Below are 19,080 nucleotides of genomic sequence, written 5' to 3' on the forward strand. Positions count from 1 at the left end.
CGTTCCTGCATTTTCAATGTGCACTGACATGTTCAGTGTTGATGTTTCTAATGCCAGTGGTTTTATATAATTGCTCTGTTTTGTACCGCAGCAGTCTGAGCTCTATGAATTTTAATATTTTAAAACTTGCGACCTGCTTAAACTTGTTAATGGCTTTATCCAGTAGTTTAGGATTATAGCTCTCAACATGATGCATGCAGTTTTAATGAATATTCACGCGTGTTGTCAGGTGTTGTTGGCATCACTGTGAGCATCTAAAGCGGCTCCTGACTGATGAGTTGATGTGCCGTACCTGTGGCTGCGGGCAGACTCTCATCTGGCAGAGGTGGATGGTGAAGATGGCATGAGAGCGAGAGCTCTGGGCGTTCATCTGCGTGCTGGCGGTGGTGCGGGAAAGAGCGCCCAGCTTCAGACACTGCAGCATCTGAGGAGAAAGCATGCAGTACTGTTATTATACTCACTAAAGCTTTCTGTTGTACTCAAGTCATCAAGTAATAAGAGCCATTTAAAGCAAATAAACATGAAGTCAACAATAGAATTACATTCACAAAGCATTTCACTTTCATCATCTGTCACGTTTCTGAGTGAAAACAAACAATCAATGAGAAATAATGTAGGGTGGAACTGTGACAGTAGCTGTTGTCAAAACAATGTAGCTTCTCCAGCAACAAGCTACTTTTTTTCCCCTAGTGTTTATATAACATTGCACTCTGCAAAAACTGCACGTTTTAATAATAATAATAATTATTATTATTATTATTATTATTATTAACAACAACATTTACATATAATACAAAATAAAGAAATATTCATATTATATAATCATAATTATTATTATTATTAAATACAATGCACAAACGTATTATTATTAACAACAACATTTATATATAATACAGAAGAAATATTCATATGTCATAATAATGATAATAATTATTATTAGTAGTAGTAGTATTATTTAATACAATATACAAACTAGGGATGCACGATATATCGGCCACCATATCGGTATCGGCCCATATCGGCTCATTTTTTCTGTTATCGGTATCGGCCTGATAAGAAAATTTGGCCGATATCTTAAAGCCGATAAATAATGCATTATTTCCTTCAGAGACACTTCAGATGCGCGCTGTTCGTTTGCAGCCTTTTGTGCAATTGTACATTGTAATATTGTGTTTATTTGATGTATATCTGATTTATCTCATATAGAATGCGTTTGGTTAAGTTAAAAAGAGCGCTTCAGTTTACCGGTGATCATCTTTAGCTCAGCACACGCAGCCCAAACAGCAGTGCACAACATTAATAACTATGATTGGGAATGTCATGTATATAACATTCTAATGAGAACATTATTATAAACATTTATATATAATACAGAAGAAATATTCATATGTCATAATAATGATAATAATTATTATTAGTAGTAGTAGTATTATTTAATACAATATACAAACTAGGGATGCACGATATATCGGCCACCATATCGGTATCGGCCCATATCGGCTCATTTTTTCTGTTATCGGTATCGGCCTGATAAGAAAATTTGGCCGATATCTTAAAGCCGATAAATAATGCATTATTTCCTTCAGAGACACTTCAGATGCGCGCTGTTCGTTTGCAGCCTTTTGTGCAATTGTACATTGTAATATTGTGTTTATTTGATGTATATCTGATTTATCTCATATAGAATGCGTTTCGTTCAAACTAGGCTGCTTATGTTGAAGTGTTTGGGATGTGGCTTTTAATGATGAGACCTTTTTTGTAATCAGGCTCTCAAAAAGTATATAACAATTTGGATATAGATTTATCGGCCAACATATCGGTTATCGGCTTTCAAAAATAAAGAATAATCGGTTATCGGTATCGGCCAAAATTTTCATATCGGTGCATCCCTAATACAAACTAATAATATTATTATCATCATCATCATCTATATATGATATAGAAGAAAGATATATTCATATATGTCATTATAATAATAAAGTATTGTTATTATTGTTATTCAATAAGTATAATTATAATAATTATTAATTAACACATTGAATTAACATACAAACTAATAATAATAATAATAATAATAATAATAATATTTCTATTATAACGTTGCATATGATCAACAACAACAACAACATTTAATAAACTATTATTATTATTATCCACATTATAATAATAATAATATTATTATTATTATTAATAATACTATTTATATTATGTTTAATGTTGCATATGATCAACAACAACATTTAATATACTACTATTATTATTATTATTATTATTACTCCTCCATGCACAGATACACATCTCTTTTTGTTGCAATAACAGTGTCGTGATATACAAAAAAATATATAACATTATTAACATTAACGTACAATATATTATATTCATGCGGTGTTATAAATGCTGCTGTTTTCTCTACATTTATTGTTGGCTTGAATGTAATTAGCTCAACGGTCTTGTAGCAAATGACCTTTTTATTAAATGATCATTTAATACAAAACACTATTTTTAGATGAATCATGCAGAATAATACCAAGAGCATCTAAGCAATTAATGTCAATGTCATTCTGACTTCAAATGACTCCAGTAAATAACCCAGGCAGATATCTGACCTCCTCCTCTGAGCTGACCAGTCGTGAGGTCACTCCTGTGGTGTAGATGCCTCCGCTCCCATCCTCATGGATCTTAATGTTGGACTTCCGGCCTCGAGCCTCAGGGTCACGTGTGCTGTCGAACAGGTCCAGGATCTCCTCGTTATAGAGCTGCAAGACAAATACACACACTCAGTGACCTTCAGAGGGCACAGGTCAAAGAGGCCAATAGGCCAGAGCCGTGCATGTTCGACCTCGGGAATCCCAGAGACCACACAAGCTGATGGACAAGCCAATGATAAATAATGGTAACATAACTCATGAGCAAAACTACAACTGAAGAGAAAATGAAAAAAGAAAAACAAGTGGACAGGGCTTTTCCCAGCGTCCCTCACTTGAGGAAGTGACACAGAGGGACTTGATAAAATCAATTTAGGGTTCAAAACAATCAATCAAACTGCTAACATAGAAAAACAATGCACAAAGTGCACAAAGGAGTTCTGGAAAGGACAAGACTAATGAAATAAGGGCACTTTAATGCCCTATTAAAGCCGCCCCAAGGGACGGTGACTGTTCACAGCCGCAGAACTTGAGACAAATCTGTGGAGTTATTCCCCACGGCGAGCCGTGAATCTGCTGAACAAACAGCAGCCTGTGCCAGACAGCAAGCAGCACAGATCGTTAAAACGCCCCGTTACAGGTTTAAACTCATTACCTAGGCCGGGACTTTACACGAGGAAGGGGCTAATCGGTTTACAGCTACACTGCTGTCTGCGCAGCCTGCCAGCCCAATACACACTGCAGAAAAAAGTTTATGAAGTTGTAAATAAAACAGTAGGTTTGTAGTAGGGGGTGCTCCGATCATGATTTTTGAGGCCGATCACAGAAAGCAGTATCTGCCGATACCGATCACCGATACAGATCTTTTTAAAGCCTTCTTTTTATAATTTATAACTACTTATAGTGATACTTCAATCAGGATTTTTAGACATTTATTCAGGGCCTGAATTTCATTTTTGAAAATGGGGGGAATTATCCTCTTATGTGTCTCTTGTGAGAGGGGTAGCAGGTTTCACACAGGAGTCCGCTACTGATCCGTGGCTGTTTACCACAAACACAACATTTATTCCAACATTATAATCATTCCATTATTTTGATTTCAAATCCAAACATCGTCACTGAAAATGCTTTTTCAGCATTGCAATTCTTTTTTTACACAGTACAGTAATACAATCTTTTACAGACCTGTTTAAACACAATAAATATAAGCAACACATCATTCAATGCTTTTTACTTTTGCCTTTAATTCTAGATTTATATATTAAGTTGCTCAAGCCAGTGGCAAAACATTTAAACTACTTTTCTTACGTTATCACAAACTTACCATTGACAGAAATAGTCAGTTCTGCTGCCTTTATGAACTGCAGGATTGCTTGTAATAAAGATTTCAATGCAAAAGTAAAGAACTTTGTTTTCCTACCTCCACGAGTGCCATCTATTATTGCCTTGTTTATCTTTTCCTTTAAAACTAGCCAACAAGCCATATGTGTTGACTATGAAAGACAGTATACTTTAATTATATTACATTTTCGTTTTCATACAGTTTGTACTGCTAACAATGTGCTGTCACTTGAATTCAGCGCGTGCATCACAGCGAAAATGGACTCGGTGCGGAAACGATCTCTGCACTGCTGCAGACGCAACGCTCCTGAACGCACTGCCGTGTGCAGTGTGAATGCTTTAATCCGTTAACACGAGCGCGGAAAAAATACGCACCACATACCACGCACTGCAAACAGAGTAATGTGAACCTGGCATTATGTGTGTGCGCTGCAAGTGTGCATGAGCGCACGGTCTACAGGAGAGCGCGCGAGCGCTGAATGGTTAAACAACTGGCAAGAATTAAAAAGTAATGCAAAAACTTTACTTTACTTGTATAAACTTTAGTGACGATGTGACACTACCTCGACTGTGCAAGTGACAATTCCTGTGTCAACTGTGTAGCGTGCAGCTCACTTATAGACAGACGCGATGTGTGGTGATTTGAAGCCATTTGCGTATTTTGAGAGAGAAAGAGAGCGCGCGCGGTGATTCACTCACACGGTTTGTGAAATTACGTCTCACAAAGTACCTCACCTTCAGCATTATAATTATTTCACCCACGGGGTGACAGAGTAATTTGAACCTGGCATTATGTGTGTGCGCTGCAAGTGTGCATGAGCGCACGGTCTACAGGAGAGCGCGCGAGCGCTGAATGGTTAAACAACTGGCAAGAATTAAAAAGTAATGCAAAAACTTTACTTTACTTGTATAAACTTTAGTGACGATGTGACACTACCTCGACTGTGCAAGTGACAATTCCTGTGTCAACTGTGTAGCGTGCAGCTCACTTATAGACAGACGCGATGTGTGGTGATTTGAAGCCATTTGCGTATTTTGAGAGAGAAAGAGAGCGCGCGCGGTGATTCACTCACACGGTTTGTGAAATTACGTCTCACAAAGTACCTCACCTTCAGCATTATAATTATTTCACCCACGCCGGACAGGGACTGAGACGGTGCCGCTGCATGTTGTGCCAAACCTCTCACGGCAGCGTCATCAGCTTGAGATCATTTTTTTGAGATCGGCCTTTTAGAGACCGCTGATCAATCATCCCAACGTGATAATCGGCCGATAATGATCGGTAGCCGATCAATCGGAGCACCCCTAGTTTGTAGTAGTATTTCAGTCTTTTCTCTCAGAAACAAGTATAGAAGCTTATGTAATAAGGTAATTGCGACTTTTTATCTCAATTTTTTTTTAACAACTAGTAACTGCAACTAGTAATTTATTAATAATTAAAGTTTTTTTGTGAGTTTATTACTCACAATTTAGACTTTTAATTACTATTCTGGAAAAACAAAATAAGTCCAAGTCAAAGGATAGGAAGTAGGGGTGTGCCATATCATACAGTCCACGATAACACTGGTAAACTTTATTCATGATCAAAAAGTGTCATATCGCGATATCAATGAATAAGCAAAAAGACCAAATAAATTGTACCGAACAATGACGTGACGCGATCAAATAGAGGCGGTGCACTAATGCAGCAAACATGACGGCAGTGCATTTAAAACTGTCCGAGAAAGACGAAAAAAACATTACAAGCACAGACAGCGAGAGACTGTTTAGCACTGCATCTCATGTTTCCGATGAGAAGAGGAAGGGGTGATTGTTGCTGGTTACTGTATGATGATTAAAATTGTGAAATGGTCTTAAACAATTAAATACACTGCAGAACGTTATGTTTTCTAATACACACACGAGTTTGCATTAGGGATGTAATGATTACCGGTTTGACGATAAATCGCGATAAACACCCCACGGTTAGTATTACCGTTTCATATTTTAATTAGCACTATAACCGTATTCGATTACCGCGATTTGAACAACTGAGGATAAATAAATACTGTATTGCATAGGGCTCCAGTGTGCGATCAAATGGGCGCATTTTGCGATCATTTTTTCTGCCAGTGCGACTAAATTTTGTGTGCGGTCGCACTGGCGCGACCACCGCATTGTTTAACTCATAAGCGCTGCATTTCTGTTGCATGTGAGAAACATCAAACAGCAAACGAATATTGAATTAAATACACTGCAGAACGTTATGTTTTCTAATACACACATGAGTTTGCATTAGGGATGTAATGATTACCGGTTTGACGATAAATCGCGATAAAACACCCCACGGTTAGTATTACCGTTTCATATTTTAATTAGCACTATAACCGTATTCGATTACCGCGATTTGAACAACTGAGGATAAATAAATACTGTATTGCATAGGGCTCCAGTGTGCGATCAAATGGGCGCATTTTGCGATCATTTTTTCTGCCAGTGCGACTAAATTTTGTGTGCGGTCGCACTGGCGCGACCACCGCATTGTTTAACTCATAAGCGCTGCATTTCTGTTGCATGTGAGAAACATCAAACAGCAAACGAATATTGAGGAAACGATGGATGGGTTTCATGCTAAAGTAAAGTAAAAGACCGCTTCTTAAACCAAAGGTGAACATGTTGGTATTCTTGTGGGACAAAAACATGCAAGCACCGTCACCGACAGCAAGTTTAGTTTGACTTTTCTTTTTGTTTTCAAAAATCTTATCTTTGCTGTTTACCTCACATTACGCTACGGAGGTTCTCTTTTATTTATTTATTTGATTCCTCAGTGTTTGCTAAACGTTCTGTAATTTATTAGTCGGTATATAATACAGCATGTGGTGTATGCCATGCCTCGTCTTATTTGTTTTTTTTTAATAAAAGTTTTATAAGCTAGTTTGTCATTGTATCTTACTGTTTTATTGTGGTTATGCTTTTTAATTAAGAATAAAAATTAAGCCATCTTTTGTTTTAGTCTTAAAAAATGAAAGGTGTGTAGATCAAAAAAACGGACTGAATTAGCATGCCCTGCTGTAAATTTTGACCAGTTGATGAAAAACAAGTAAGCCATCTTTTGTTTTAGTCTTAAAAAATGAAAGGTGTGTAGATCAAAAAAAACGGACTGAATTAGCATGCCCTGCTGTAAATTTTGACCAGTTGATGAAAAACAAGCTTATGTGGATTCTACACATTTAAACAATAAGGTAATCTAGTATTATTTATGGAGCAGATAAATACATATAATCATTTATTAATCAATTATCATTTTGACTTGACCCTTTTCTTTATTTAAAAGCTGAAATGTGAGGTTTACCATTTATGAAACTTTTTCAAAGCTTTATTTGAACATTTACATTAGATATTTGAACATGCTATTAGATAAACTTTTGTCAGTCATGTTGTCGTTTAAAATCCGGACATCATTGGCAATGTTATTGTTTTAGTTATGCAAACAAAAACTCATTTTATTTGTTGTTTGATGATTTTAAATGTAAAACGATTTGTGTGTCAGTACTTTTTGAACATCTCCAGCACATTTTAACATTACCGTGATAATACTGATAATCGTGATCATTTTGGTCACTATAATCGTGATAAGAAATTTTCATACCGTTACATCCCTAGTTTGCATGTGTCCAAACAGCGCTGCATTAGCCAGGGTTCAAAGTCCAAACCGCGAGGGAAATCAGCGCTGAAACTGTTACTCATCAGTTGCTCAGTAACATTTTTATGAATTTTTACAAGGCATGTGACAATGTGATACGTGCATCTTCCCAAATTAGTAATGAGAATAATTTATAAATCTGCTGTGCTGTCAACAAAAAGAAGCACTGAGGACTTCCTGCAGGTTTCCATCAAAATAAAAGCTCCATCAACATTTATAAATGTAATTTGTGTTGTTCTGTTAAATAAAATTAAAAAGTAAGACAATAATAATGATAATTACAACAGCTCTGTTAATACATTTATTATAACATTCACACATAGTGTTCAAATTGGGACCTGTAATATTTTCTAATGTTTTAAAAGAATGTGCTTCTGCTCAGAAAGGCTGCATTTATTTGCATGCCGGATTCAAGAAGGGGGTCTCAAAAATGGCCACAAAATATTATTTTACTAACTTATTAATTTTAAGTTAAATTGTGCTTTGTTGGTATAATGTCTGCTAGAATGTTAAAAAGCGTTCAGTGTTAAATAAGTATTTTTAAATTGTTGTTTTGTGTTAGTGTACAATGTTTAAACATAATTTATTCCATGTAGTGTCCATTTCATTCATTTAACATTTAATATTGGAGTAAGTTATTTGATATTTTTGAACTTTTTTATTTTTATTTATTTTTTTTATTTTTTTTAAGTAATGCAATAGTTACTTTCCCTGGTAATTGGTTACTTTTATAATGATGTAACTCAGTTACTATTTGTGAGAAGTAACTAGTAACTTTTTTTAAAGTAACTTACCCAACACTGGTCACTACTATTGCACTATAATGCTGCTTCTGCCACCTTATGACAATAGATTTACACTTGGAATCAGGTAGTCTGTCATCAATGACAGTAGCTCATTGGAAAAGGATGGAAAATGCCCTTCACTGTGTTTGTCCTAATAAATGCTGCTGCCTGCCAGCTGCAATCACCAATAAAATATTGTTCCATATTTTTTTCTATATCGTCATAAATATTAGTGCTGTGTTCGTATCGTCGTATCGATGTATCGTCACAGAGATTTGACGATACTAATATCGATACAGCTGTCCCTAAGTTATTTGATATTTTTGAACTTTTTTATTTTTTTTTTATTTTTATTTTTTTTTAAGTAATGCAATAGTTACTTTCCGTGGTAATTGGTTACTTTTATAATGATGTAACTCAGTTACTATTTGTGAGAAGTAACTAGTAACTTTTTTTAAAGTAACTTACCCAACACTGGTCACTACTATTGCACTATAATGCTGCTTCTGCCACCTTATGACAATAGATTTACACTTGGAATCAGGTAGTCTGTCATCAATGACAGTAGCTCATTGGAAAAGGATGGAAAATGCCCTTCACTGTGTTTGTACTAATAAATGCTGCTGCCTGCCAGCTGCAATCACCAATAAAATATTGTTCCATATTTTTTTCTATATCGTCATAAATATTAGTGCTGTGTTCGTATCGTCGTATCGATGTATCGTCACAGAGATTTGACGATACTAATATCGATACAGCTGTCCCTGTATCGATATTGTGGCACGTGTGCAGCAGTGGACCACGCTTAATTTGAATACAAGAGCAGCGTTTAAAACGGAGTGGAAAAGTGCGAGGTTTCTAAAAAATAATGAATAGAGCATAATATATAGGCTAGGTTTAATCTAGCCACAGAGGAACAAAACCGAGTTGCTTGATATAAAGAGACGCAATCCCTGAAACAGAGTTTCCCACTTACACAATATGGAAATATCTGCTAAGTGTGCTACTTATCTTTGTCAACCTGGCAAGTTTGTTCCTGAATGTCTGAGTCCGGCCGCAACGTGATCTGTGTGAGTGACTGAGTGTGTGTGTGTGCGCGTTAGATACAGTGAAAAGACAGCGCATTAGTTTAGAACTCTTCTCATTTTTACTTTTATTTTTTAAATGTAGAGAGCGTGTTAATTTGTGCAATGATAACCTACCAGCAATGTAAATATGATTTTTTTATATATTAGAGTGAGTACATTATAATATAAATTTATTAGAACGAGTACATTATTATTTATGGGCTTAAAAACAAGATGCAAACAATCAGAATATTGTACATGGTGGGGAGTGCTCAATGTAAACATGAAACTTATGCCATTACCTATATTGTACCGTGGTACAGTTATGAAGGCCCTTCATAATGCAGGAGGTCAGCTGCCTGCTCTGCCAATAGTTAGAAATGGCACTATAGTAAGCAGTGTTTAATAAACAGCTGTTTCACTAAATTCTGCTGAGGTGAAATTCAGTGCAGTCCTGTATCGTGATATGTATCGTACCGTGGTCTCTGTATCGTGATACGTATCGTGTCTAGTGAAATTTACTAGCAAAATTGATAAAAAAAAATTGTTTGACAATTGTTTCCAAGTAAATCCTACACAGTTTTTGACAGTTGAATATACATCTCAAGGTACTAATAATACAAATTATAAAATTATTACAACACTATTTTGAGAAATAAATCACACAATTGTTCTTTAATTTCAAAACATCTGTTATATTTGTACAGCACTTTGTCGTCTCTGTATCGTGATACGTATCGTGTCTAGTGAAATTTACTAGCAAAATTGATAAAAAAAAATTGTTTGACAATTGTTTCCAAGTAAATCCTACACAATTTTTTTTTTCAATGCAATTCAACTATAATCATGGCAACCCATAAAAATAAAAGTTCGGTTTAACTTGAAATTGTGACAGAAATATAGGCCTATTAGTTTTTGACAGTTGAATATACATCTCAAGGTACTAATAATACAAATTATAAAATTATTACAACACTATTTTGAGAAATAAATCACACAATTGTTCTTTAATTTCAAAACATCTGTTATATTTGTACAGCACTTTGTTTGGCAAAAAAATTAAGGTTTCGTTTCATTTTCACTTTATTAAAAGCTTATTTTTTCATTACTATATATATATATCAATATTTTGATTTAATTTGATTATCAAAAAAAATTAAATACACAGAATTTATGACAAAAAAAAAATCATGGGGCCTTATTGTTGTAAAAAATGTAATACATTAAGTCGTTTTTATAAATTCAATTGATTAGACATGCTTTTTTATTATTACAATTTAATTGAACCATCACAGAATCCAGAAAAAGTAAAACATAAAACACAGAATTTGGTCAAAATAAAACAGAATTTGACAAAAACAATTAGTATTAAATAACAATAAGAGTCTTAAAAGTATTGCTTTTGTTAAACTTTTTAAAAAATTGGACACGATTCATGATTTAAATTAATTAAACTTTAATTTTGATTACTATAATGTAGTTTAACCATTAAAAGAATGTAGAAAAATTCAAACGGGGAAAGAAAAGAAAAAAACAGAATCCAGAAAAATTTAATTGGAAAAAAACAGCTTTTAGAAAAAAAACAAACCCCAATTTGGGAAAAAAAAAACTAAACTGATTTCATAGGGCTCTATAAATGGCAGCAAAACTACCAAAAAAAATAAATAAAAAAAGGGTCTATATTTGATGAAGTCTCACCTCCAGGAACTGGGCGCTGACTTTGAATTCTGGCAGGGGCATGCCGGCGCTCTGTGTCTCTAGTCTGCGTTTCTGGATGCCCTGGAAGAGATGTTGCACGGCCCGTGGGACGATGCCCTGCTCTTCCTCCGACATGGTTACATCAAAGCCAGTGCCCATGGTGTAGGTCTTTCCTGAACCGGTCTGCAACAAACATCAAAAACATGCACAAAACCCATTACAATGCACAATGAAGAATGAAAATGAATACAATGCTAACATTCAATATACAATCATACACAACAACACACAAGTGAAATTTCACACAATGAAATGCATTTTTGAAATGCTGTGATTGGCTAAAATCTTTGCATATGAAATGAGTCACACATGTGGACTGTTACTGTTACTGTTTTTACTATAACAGCTGCTAAGATTAACTAATCAGGATCAAATCCCACTGTATCAAAGGTTTCACTGCAGCTAAACACAGTCATGTCTACTAAACACATGATGCAAGGATCTCCTTATTGCAGTGTGATTTCTATGATACTTTCATTAAAACTAACACAGTGAAAGCATAATATAAATAAGAGACCTGCTGAGAAGTGTAAACTGTGTCAATGATGATAACGTGAGTTTTGGTGTAAATGCAGAAAACAAATGACCGCTATCATCGACACAAACTCATCTGCCATTTCTGGTTCACAATCAGTGTAAATGTCATTTTATCAGTTGTCCAAGTGTAGACAAGCGTGGTAGATCTTACTTGTCCGTAAGCGAAGACAGTTGCGTTGTATCCCTCGAAGCAGCCTTCAACCAGCTTGTGAACACAGGCGCTGTAGATCTGATGTTGCCGAGCGTCCAAGTCAAACACAAAGTCATACGTAAAGGCCTTGTCTTTACCCAAGAGCACCTGGGGCTCCCCGGGAGTAACGGAGGTGCAGATGTGACATCCCTCAATCTTTTCCTTTGCCATCTGCGGCCGGATCCTGATGAAAAGAACAAAAGATTAAAAAATTGACAACACTTTAACAAAGGCAAAGAATCGTGGACAAATGCTGCATTCAAGTCATGTTTGACAATCTGCTCTGCCACAGAATCTACTAAATTCAAAGAAATGAATGGTTCAATGTTTAAAAAGTTGACTGGACAGCTAGCCAACTCTTACGTCTAATAAAACAGGATTTTAAATTTGATCTGAAATGACGACATTATCAAGAGGGAGAAAAATAAAATAAAAGAAATATGAATAGACAGATAAAGACAGAAATACATAAAGTAGCTACCAAACTATACTAGACAGCTCAAATGTTTCCCCATGTAATTAAGAGCTTTCATTAAATTTTGTTAACAAAAAAAATCTACTAGCAGGGAACTCTAAATCTTCTTTTTTTGTTTGTTTGTATTACAATTTTGAGATAACCCTTGTGTTAAATAAAGGGTTTTTATTAATAGATTTGATTGTTTTACTCTTGTCCTGAACAGAGACTTTCAATCTTATACTAGGAAAATCCATAAAAAAAAATAAATACATGCTTAAAAGTATCATAATTTAAACAAAGAACGACCAAGCAAAACATTAAAATATATTTTAAATTGATTTTTTACTTTAAAGTGAAATCTACTTAAACGATTAAAAAAATACAACTGTCCAACAGTTGTGGCATAATTTTCACCACACAGAGCAGTTTTACTTCTAATATATTAGTGGTCGACCGATATTGGTTTTTTGACAGCCGATGACGATATCTTGGAAAGCAGGGAGGCTGATGGCCGATATAATTTTATTTATTTTAATTAATATTTAAGACATTTGAAAATTGATTAAAAAAATAAATGGTGTTAAATAAACATACTTATACTTTAGATGACAAAGTATTTTTCACAAATAAATAAATATTTAATAAAAATATAATTAAAAAGAAAGTAAATGCTGTAACCAACAGGGCACTAAGTAATCTGGGAAGTTTGTGTGCATTGGGAATCATATTTTTTTAAATAAAGCCAAGGTAACACTCATTTTACATACAGTACACAGTGAAAATGACATGAATATGGCAGTGGGCAAATGCATAAAGCGCAGCATAATTTAAAATCACAAGTTTAAAGTTTGTCGATCGCGCGTCTCCAGTGAAGCTGAACTCTCCTCCTGTCCGCATTCAATTCACACGGACCGACCGTCACGCAGAGAACACGCGATCATGCAGGATACACATGCACGCTTCACAAGATCTCACAACTGGATCAGACTAAGTTCGCAAGGTTTTTGAAATTAGACGTTTATTAGACATTCAAAGATTTGTTTAAATTATATAAATGCGTATTTGCTGAATGCTGACGGCAAACAAGAAAAGTATTATAATGTTTGCCTTTCTATTACTAATAATATAAAAGCAATCATTGTAAGATGATTTTTGTATACATTTTAATTCCTTTGTTTAAACGTTCTATCTGATTATTAGACAGACTTCTATTCCTATTTAGACAGAACTGTTAATGACAACAGCGAACCAGAGGGAGAATGTGAGCACTATATGCTCAGGTGCTGCCATTCTCAGCGCCGTCAAAATAAAAGTCCGGCGCACCTCGAACGCATCGGCCAAGCAGAAACACTTATCGGCCGATGCCGATATTTAAAAAATGACAAATATCGGCCGATATATTGGCCTTGGCGATATATCGGTCAACCACTATAATATATTTCATCAAAATTAAGTGTACCAAGTGTTTTCATTATCATTGAAGAGCATGCTTGAGATGGAATATGCAAGACATAATAAAAATTGTTAAAAATGGTAAAATCGAAATTGTGTCATTTGTGAAATGTAGGATACATAAAAGCTATGAAACTTAGTAGTCAGGCAAAGGAGTCATTTCCATCACAGAATTTGAGATGTGCTGCAAATTACACTGCACTCTTTAAAAGGGTGCTTAAAAGGTTCTTCAAGTGATGCCATAGAAGAACCATTTTTGGTTCCACAAAGAACCATTCAGTCAAAGGTTCTTTAAAAAAACCATCTCTTTCTTGCCTTTTTATAATCTGAAGACCCTTCTTTCGCCACAAAGAACCTTTTGTGAAAGATAAATGTTAAAGGTTCTTTATGGAACCATTTAGACAAAAAGGTTCTTCTATGGCATCGTGCAGCACCTTTATTTTTAAGAGTCTGATGGGTTTTTGCATTACAAAAAACAGACTTCTTCTGTGATGTATGTGCAAACACATTGCTAGCGGACAAATTTAATAAGCTAGTGATAGTGTGTGAATACTGTGTTTTCAGACCACAGTGGCAATACAGCATTAGATGCCCAAGAAACACCCAATTTCAGTAATTCCACATTATCACACCATTAGGGGCCGTTCACACAGAACACATTTCCAATACGCTACTTTTCCATAGTTGTTCTATGTAAATGCACTATACGGATGTGTATGACCATTGCACCTGCATCTCATGTCTTTAAGATGCCATGTCACATTGAAAGAATTTCAACTTTTACTGTAAACAAAGCTTGTAACGCTTGCCCGCCTCCGGAGTCTTCTGATTGGCCCACTATTTTGGAACTGACACGATGAGTGGCGCGTGTAAAAAATGTAAATAAGTCAGAATGCATGAAATAGCATTTGACCTCCTGTGTTTGCATGCAAGTTTTCATGGCAACAGTTTTATTTGACTACAACATGGAGGAGGAGCACAGCATCTCGTGTTTTTAGATGCAAAGTTGCGTTCTGTGTGAACGACCCCCCGAGAACCATCAATTTTCTATTAGGGTGAAGGAACAGGTTAAAGCACTTTCATTAACAGAAAAGTAAATACATGTCAAGTTAACATCAAGGTTAATTAAATCTCCAGGCTAAAAACCCACTAATTTATTAAACAATTAATTGAATCAAGTTAATGAGCTTTTGCCTGAGGCATTTCTGATGGGCTGACACTCATTCATCTCTACTACAGATACTTCTTACTAATACATTGGTCTCAACTGACAAAGTGAACTAGTCAGCTGACATGATCTTCAACAAATGAACAAGACTGACCTCAGAGATCATGGGGAACAATCTGCCCTTTTTATTATCAACTTGCCGCTTGTGTGCATCTTTTTTTAAACAGTCGAACCATTTTAATGGTTACCTTTAATGGTTTGTTATTTTCATTACAAGGTGAAACTAGACCATAGCAATCAACAGCAATGCATCTGAAACATTTTATGGCCCAGAAATGGCTGAAATGTGAGGTTTACCATTTTATGAAACTTTTTCAAAGCTTTATTTGAACACTTCGTACATGCTCTTAGATAAACTGTTGTCAGTCATGTTGTCATTTAAAATCCAGACATCATTGGTAATGCTATTGTTCTAGTGTTTATGCAACAAAGTAATTTGATTTATTGTTTGTTGATTTTAAATGCAAGACTTGGTGAAACGATTTATGTGTCAGAACTTTTTAAACATTTACAGCATATTTTAACAATAGCGTGATAATACTGATAACCATGATCATTTTGGTCACTATAATCGTGATAAGAAATTTTCATACCATTACATCCCTTATACATACACACATACATACACACACACACACACACATACACACACATACCCAGACATACACATTCATACACACACATATACACATACACATACACCGTGTTCCAAATTATTATGCAAGTGACATATCAATAGGATTTCGGTACAATAAACAGTCAGATTTTTGTTTGTGTTGTTTTTCACATCTTTTCAGGTAACTGGTATCAATCTCAGACAGGTTTGTTTAATAGTTTGCCAGGTCTTCTTAGATAAATGGAAACCCTACTTAAAGGCACAAGGTGTAATTTTCGCCGCTGGAGGGCGCGTATTCAAAATAAACAAAGAATCAAAGGCGTAGTTTGATGACGCCGTGACTGAGTGTGGAATCATGGGAGTTGTGGTCTTCATCCCCACAGCCGATGCAATCCGACGGGATTCGGGCAGAAATCATGTTCATGGATGAGCTAATGATTTATTAACGTAGTAGAATGAAGCAGGGTGAGGCTGAAAGCCGTCGAAGCGAAACGAGGCAGCTGAACGAGGGTGACAGATGGCTCGAAAGCAGCGGAGCTTTTATTATGCCACGGTCGACCGCTTCCGCTGCTTCCGGTCGTGCGTATGTGGGGTAAAGCAGCGCTGTTTTATCATACTAGATACATTTGAAAGTTCTGTTATAATGCTACTCTGTGCGGTCGTCATCTGTCTATTAAAACGCACAACATATTAAAGCGCCTTTGGTGTTTCCATGTTTTCTACAAAACAAAACTGGAAATCGAGGCGTTATGACGTCATTGCCAGGCGACACAATGACACTAGAGACACGGTCCGTGTCACTAGTTAAAATAGCTTATTTCTCTGGATTCAAACATTCTTCGAAATATTTGGGATAATATAAGTACAAAATATATGACACTGTTCTAGTGGTTTTTGGATATTTTAATAAAAAAATCTTACATATTGTGCCTTTAAAGAGGTTGTTCCACATTATTAAGCAAGTCACAGTTTTCATGCAATATGCATCCTAGGTGTATATGACTTTCTTCTTTCAGACGAATCCAGTCGGAGTTATATTAAAAATTGTCTTTGATCTTTCAAGCTCTATCGTGAGCCGTGCGAGACTTCTTTTTTTTTTATGGAAAGGTGCTTTTTATTTCACGTCTTTTGGATAGAAGCAATGCAACACCACTGAGTACAACGATAGAGCTTGAAAGATCAAAGACAATTTTTAATATAACTCCGACTGGATTCGTCTGAAAGAAGAAAGTCATATACACCTAGGATGCATCGGGGGTGAGTAAAACACAGCCTAATTTTTATTTTTGGGTGAACCCTTTAATAAATCTTTATCTGACCAAGATCTTATGTGCTCCAAGTCACTCACAAATCTTTTGACAGTTCAATAATTTCTATTTGCTTTTTGCAAAATATTGTTTGTTTTGATGCCTTTTGCAAGACATTGCATTGTTTCATACTTTTCATCTTCAGAGAAATCTTTCTTCCTCACCATATTTCATGAGAACGGTGACTTGCTTAATAATGTGGAACAACCTCTTTAAGTAGGGTTTCTGTTTATCAAAGACCTGGCAAACTATTGAACAAACCTGTCTGAGATGGATACCAGTTACCTGAAATGAAAATCAAAAACAAATCTGACGTTTTCATTTGAGAAAACTACCGTCATATCACATACACAGCAGCTGCAAGTTCTTCACGGCAACCCGTCAAAATAAAGTTTAGTTTAACGTTCTACTGTCAGAATATATTACTATTTAGCAGTCTTAAGAATCAATGCTACTACTGCTAATAAATATGAATAAATCTTTATTTTTAAAGGAATAATCACATCTGTTTTATTTAGAATTTTAACAGTAAACCTCTGTTGTGCAGCACTTTGTTTGCCAAAAAAATAAAAGGGTTTAATTTTCATTATAAATTAAATTAATGTTTTATGCCTTCATCTGATTACCAGAAAAAACTCACCTTTTCAAAAGTATAGCCGTAAGACATGAAACTCTATAGGAGTCTATTGTTCTAACATTGCCTTCAAGTCTTAGTCTATGCAAAGTTATTTCTAATCATTCATCTCCTGCCATAATTATGCAAAGCAAGAAAAACATGTAACTTTCAAACAGTATAGAATATCAGGAAGGGACGTAAAATGTAACAAAGTTCGGTTTACTTGGAGAAAACCTGCATATAAATTACATATTTACACTACTGGTCAAGCTTTTGGGGTCGGTAAGACATTTTAATGTTTTTGGAAGAAGTTTTCACTAAGGTGGCATTTATGTGATAAAAAAAAACATTAATATTGTGAAATATGTATATGTATATATATATATACACACAGTATATATCTTTTTTTGTTATTAATTAATGCATTTAGCAGACGCTTTTATCCAAAGCAACTTACAGAGCATTCAGGCTATACATTTTTTTACCAGTATGTGTGTTCCCTGGGAATCGAACCCACAACCTTTTGCGCTGCTAACGCAATGCTCTACCACTGAGCCACAGTGCAAAATATATACACACACACACGTTGTCCTAAAACCAAATTGCATTCTTTGCAGCTTTGCTGAACCATTTTTTTAATCAATTAAATGAATCCATGCTGAAGAAAAAGTAATAATTTGCTGCTCTGTTTTCTGCTTATGTACCAAGCTTTGGCAATATTGTATTACTCGAGTAATATTTAGAATTTTAATATATCTTACTGACTACAAACTTGAATAGTAAAAAATTGGTATTGGTAAAGAATTTATTATATTATTTCACCTAGAACAGCAGTCCTACCATAAAAAGGGTGATTTAGAAACTTTACAGCTAAAATAACACTTCAATTAAATGTAAAAATAAAAGTAAAAAAAAAATACATAAATATGAAAATGTATGATAAATAAATACAGCATGCTCTCGGTCTAGATTTGCATTTAACTGTACATTTTTCATATTTGTATATTTTGTTACACACATATATATATATATATATACACATACACACACACACATATATATACAGTGGTGTGAAAAAGTGTTGGCCCCCTTCCTGATTTCTTATTTTCTTATTTTTACCCCAAACACAAAAATAACATCTTTAGATGAGTCAGAGACAAAAACCCACAAAAAATACACAAGTATATCCTCAAATAACAACCTCTATTTCACACGCCAATGTGCCGAGGCAATTCAGAATTTGATTCAAGCGTCTCTGCGGCTCTAAATTAGATTCATAAACAAAAAAAATCAGATGTTGGGCCACCCATTTTAATATGTGCAGTAATCCATCATTTGTGTCTGACAGTTATGACACCCACACATGACAGAAACGCTCCTCACACATGACGCATCTGTC

General features: G+C 35.1%; 1 protein-coding gene across 1 annotated transcript in view; it reads right to left on the reverse strand.

Moving 5' to 3' along the window:
• LOC107555981 (kinesin-like protein KIF21B) overlaps window positions 1-19,080 on the reverse strand; it is a 104,770-nt gene that overhangs the window by 59,749 nt on the left and 25,941 nt on the right. The window contains exons 2-5 of the mRNA XM_016238946.1: window positions 11,967-12,189; window positions 11,219-11,401; window positions 2,607-2,756; window positions 293-424 (exon numbers count right to left, since the gene is read on the reverse strand). Of these exons, the coding sequence (XP_016094432.1) occupies window positions 293-424; window positions 2,607-2,756; window positions 11,219-11,401; window positions 11,967-12,189 (688 nt within the window). The remainder of the gene's footprint in view (window positions 1-292; window positions 425-2,606; window positions 2,757-11,218; window positions 11,402-11,966; window positions 12,190-19,080) is intronic.

This window comes from Sinocyclocheilus grahami, unplaced genomic scaffold (genome assembly GCF_001515645.1).
Source record: "Sinocyclocheilus grahami isolate Dianchi unplaced genomic scaffold, SAMN03320097.WGS_v1.1 scaffold552.1, whole genome shotgun sequence".
Taxonomy (NCBI): Eukaryota; Metazoa; Chordata; class Actinopteri; order Cypriniformes; family Cyprinidae; genus Sinocyclocheilus; species Sinocyclocheilus grahami.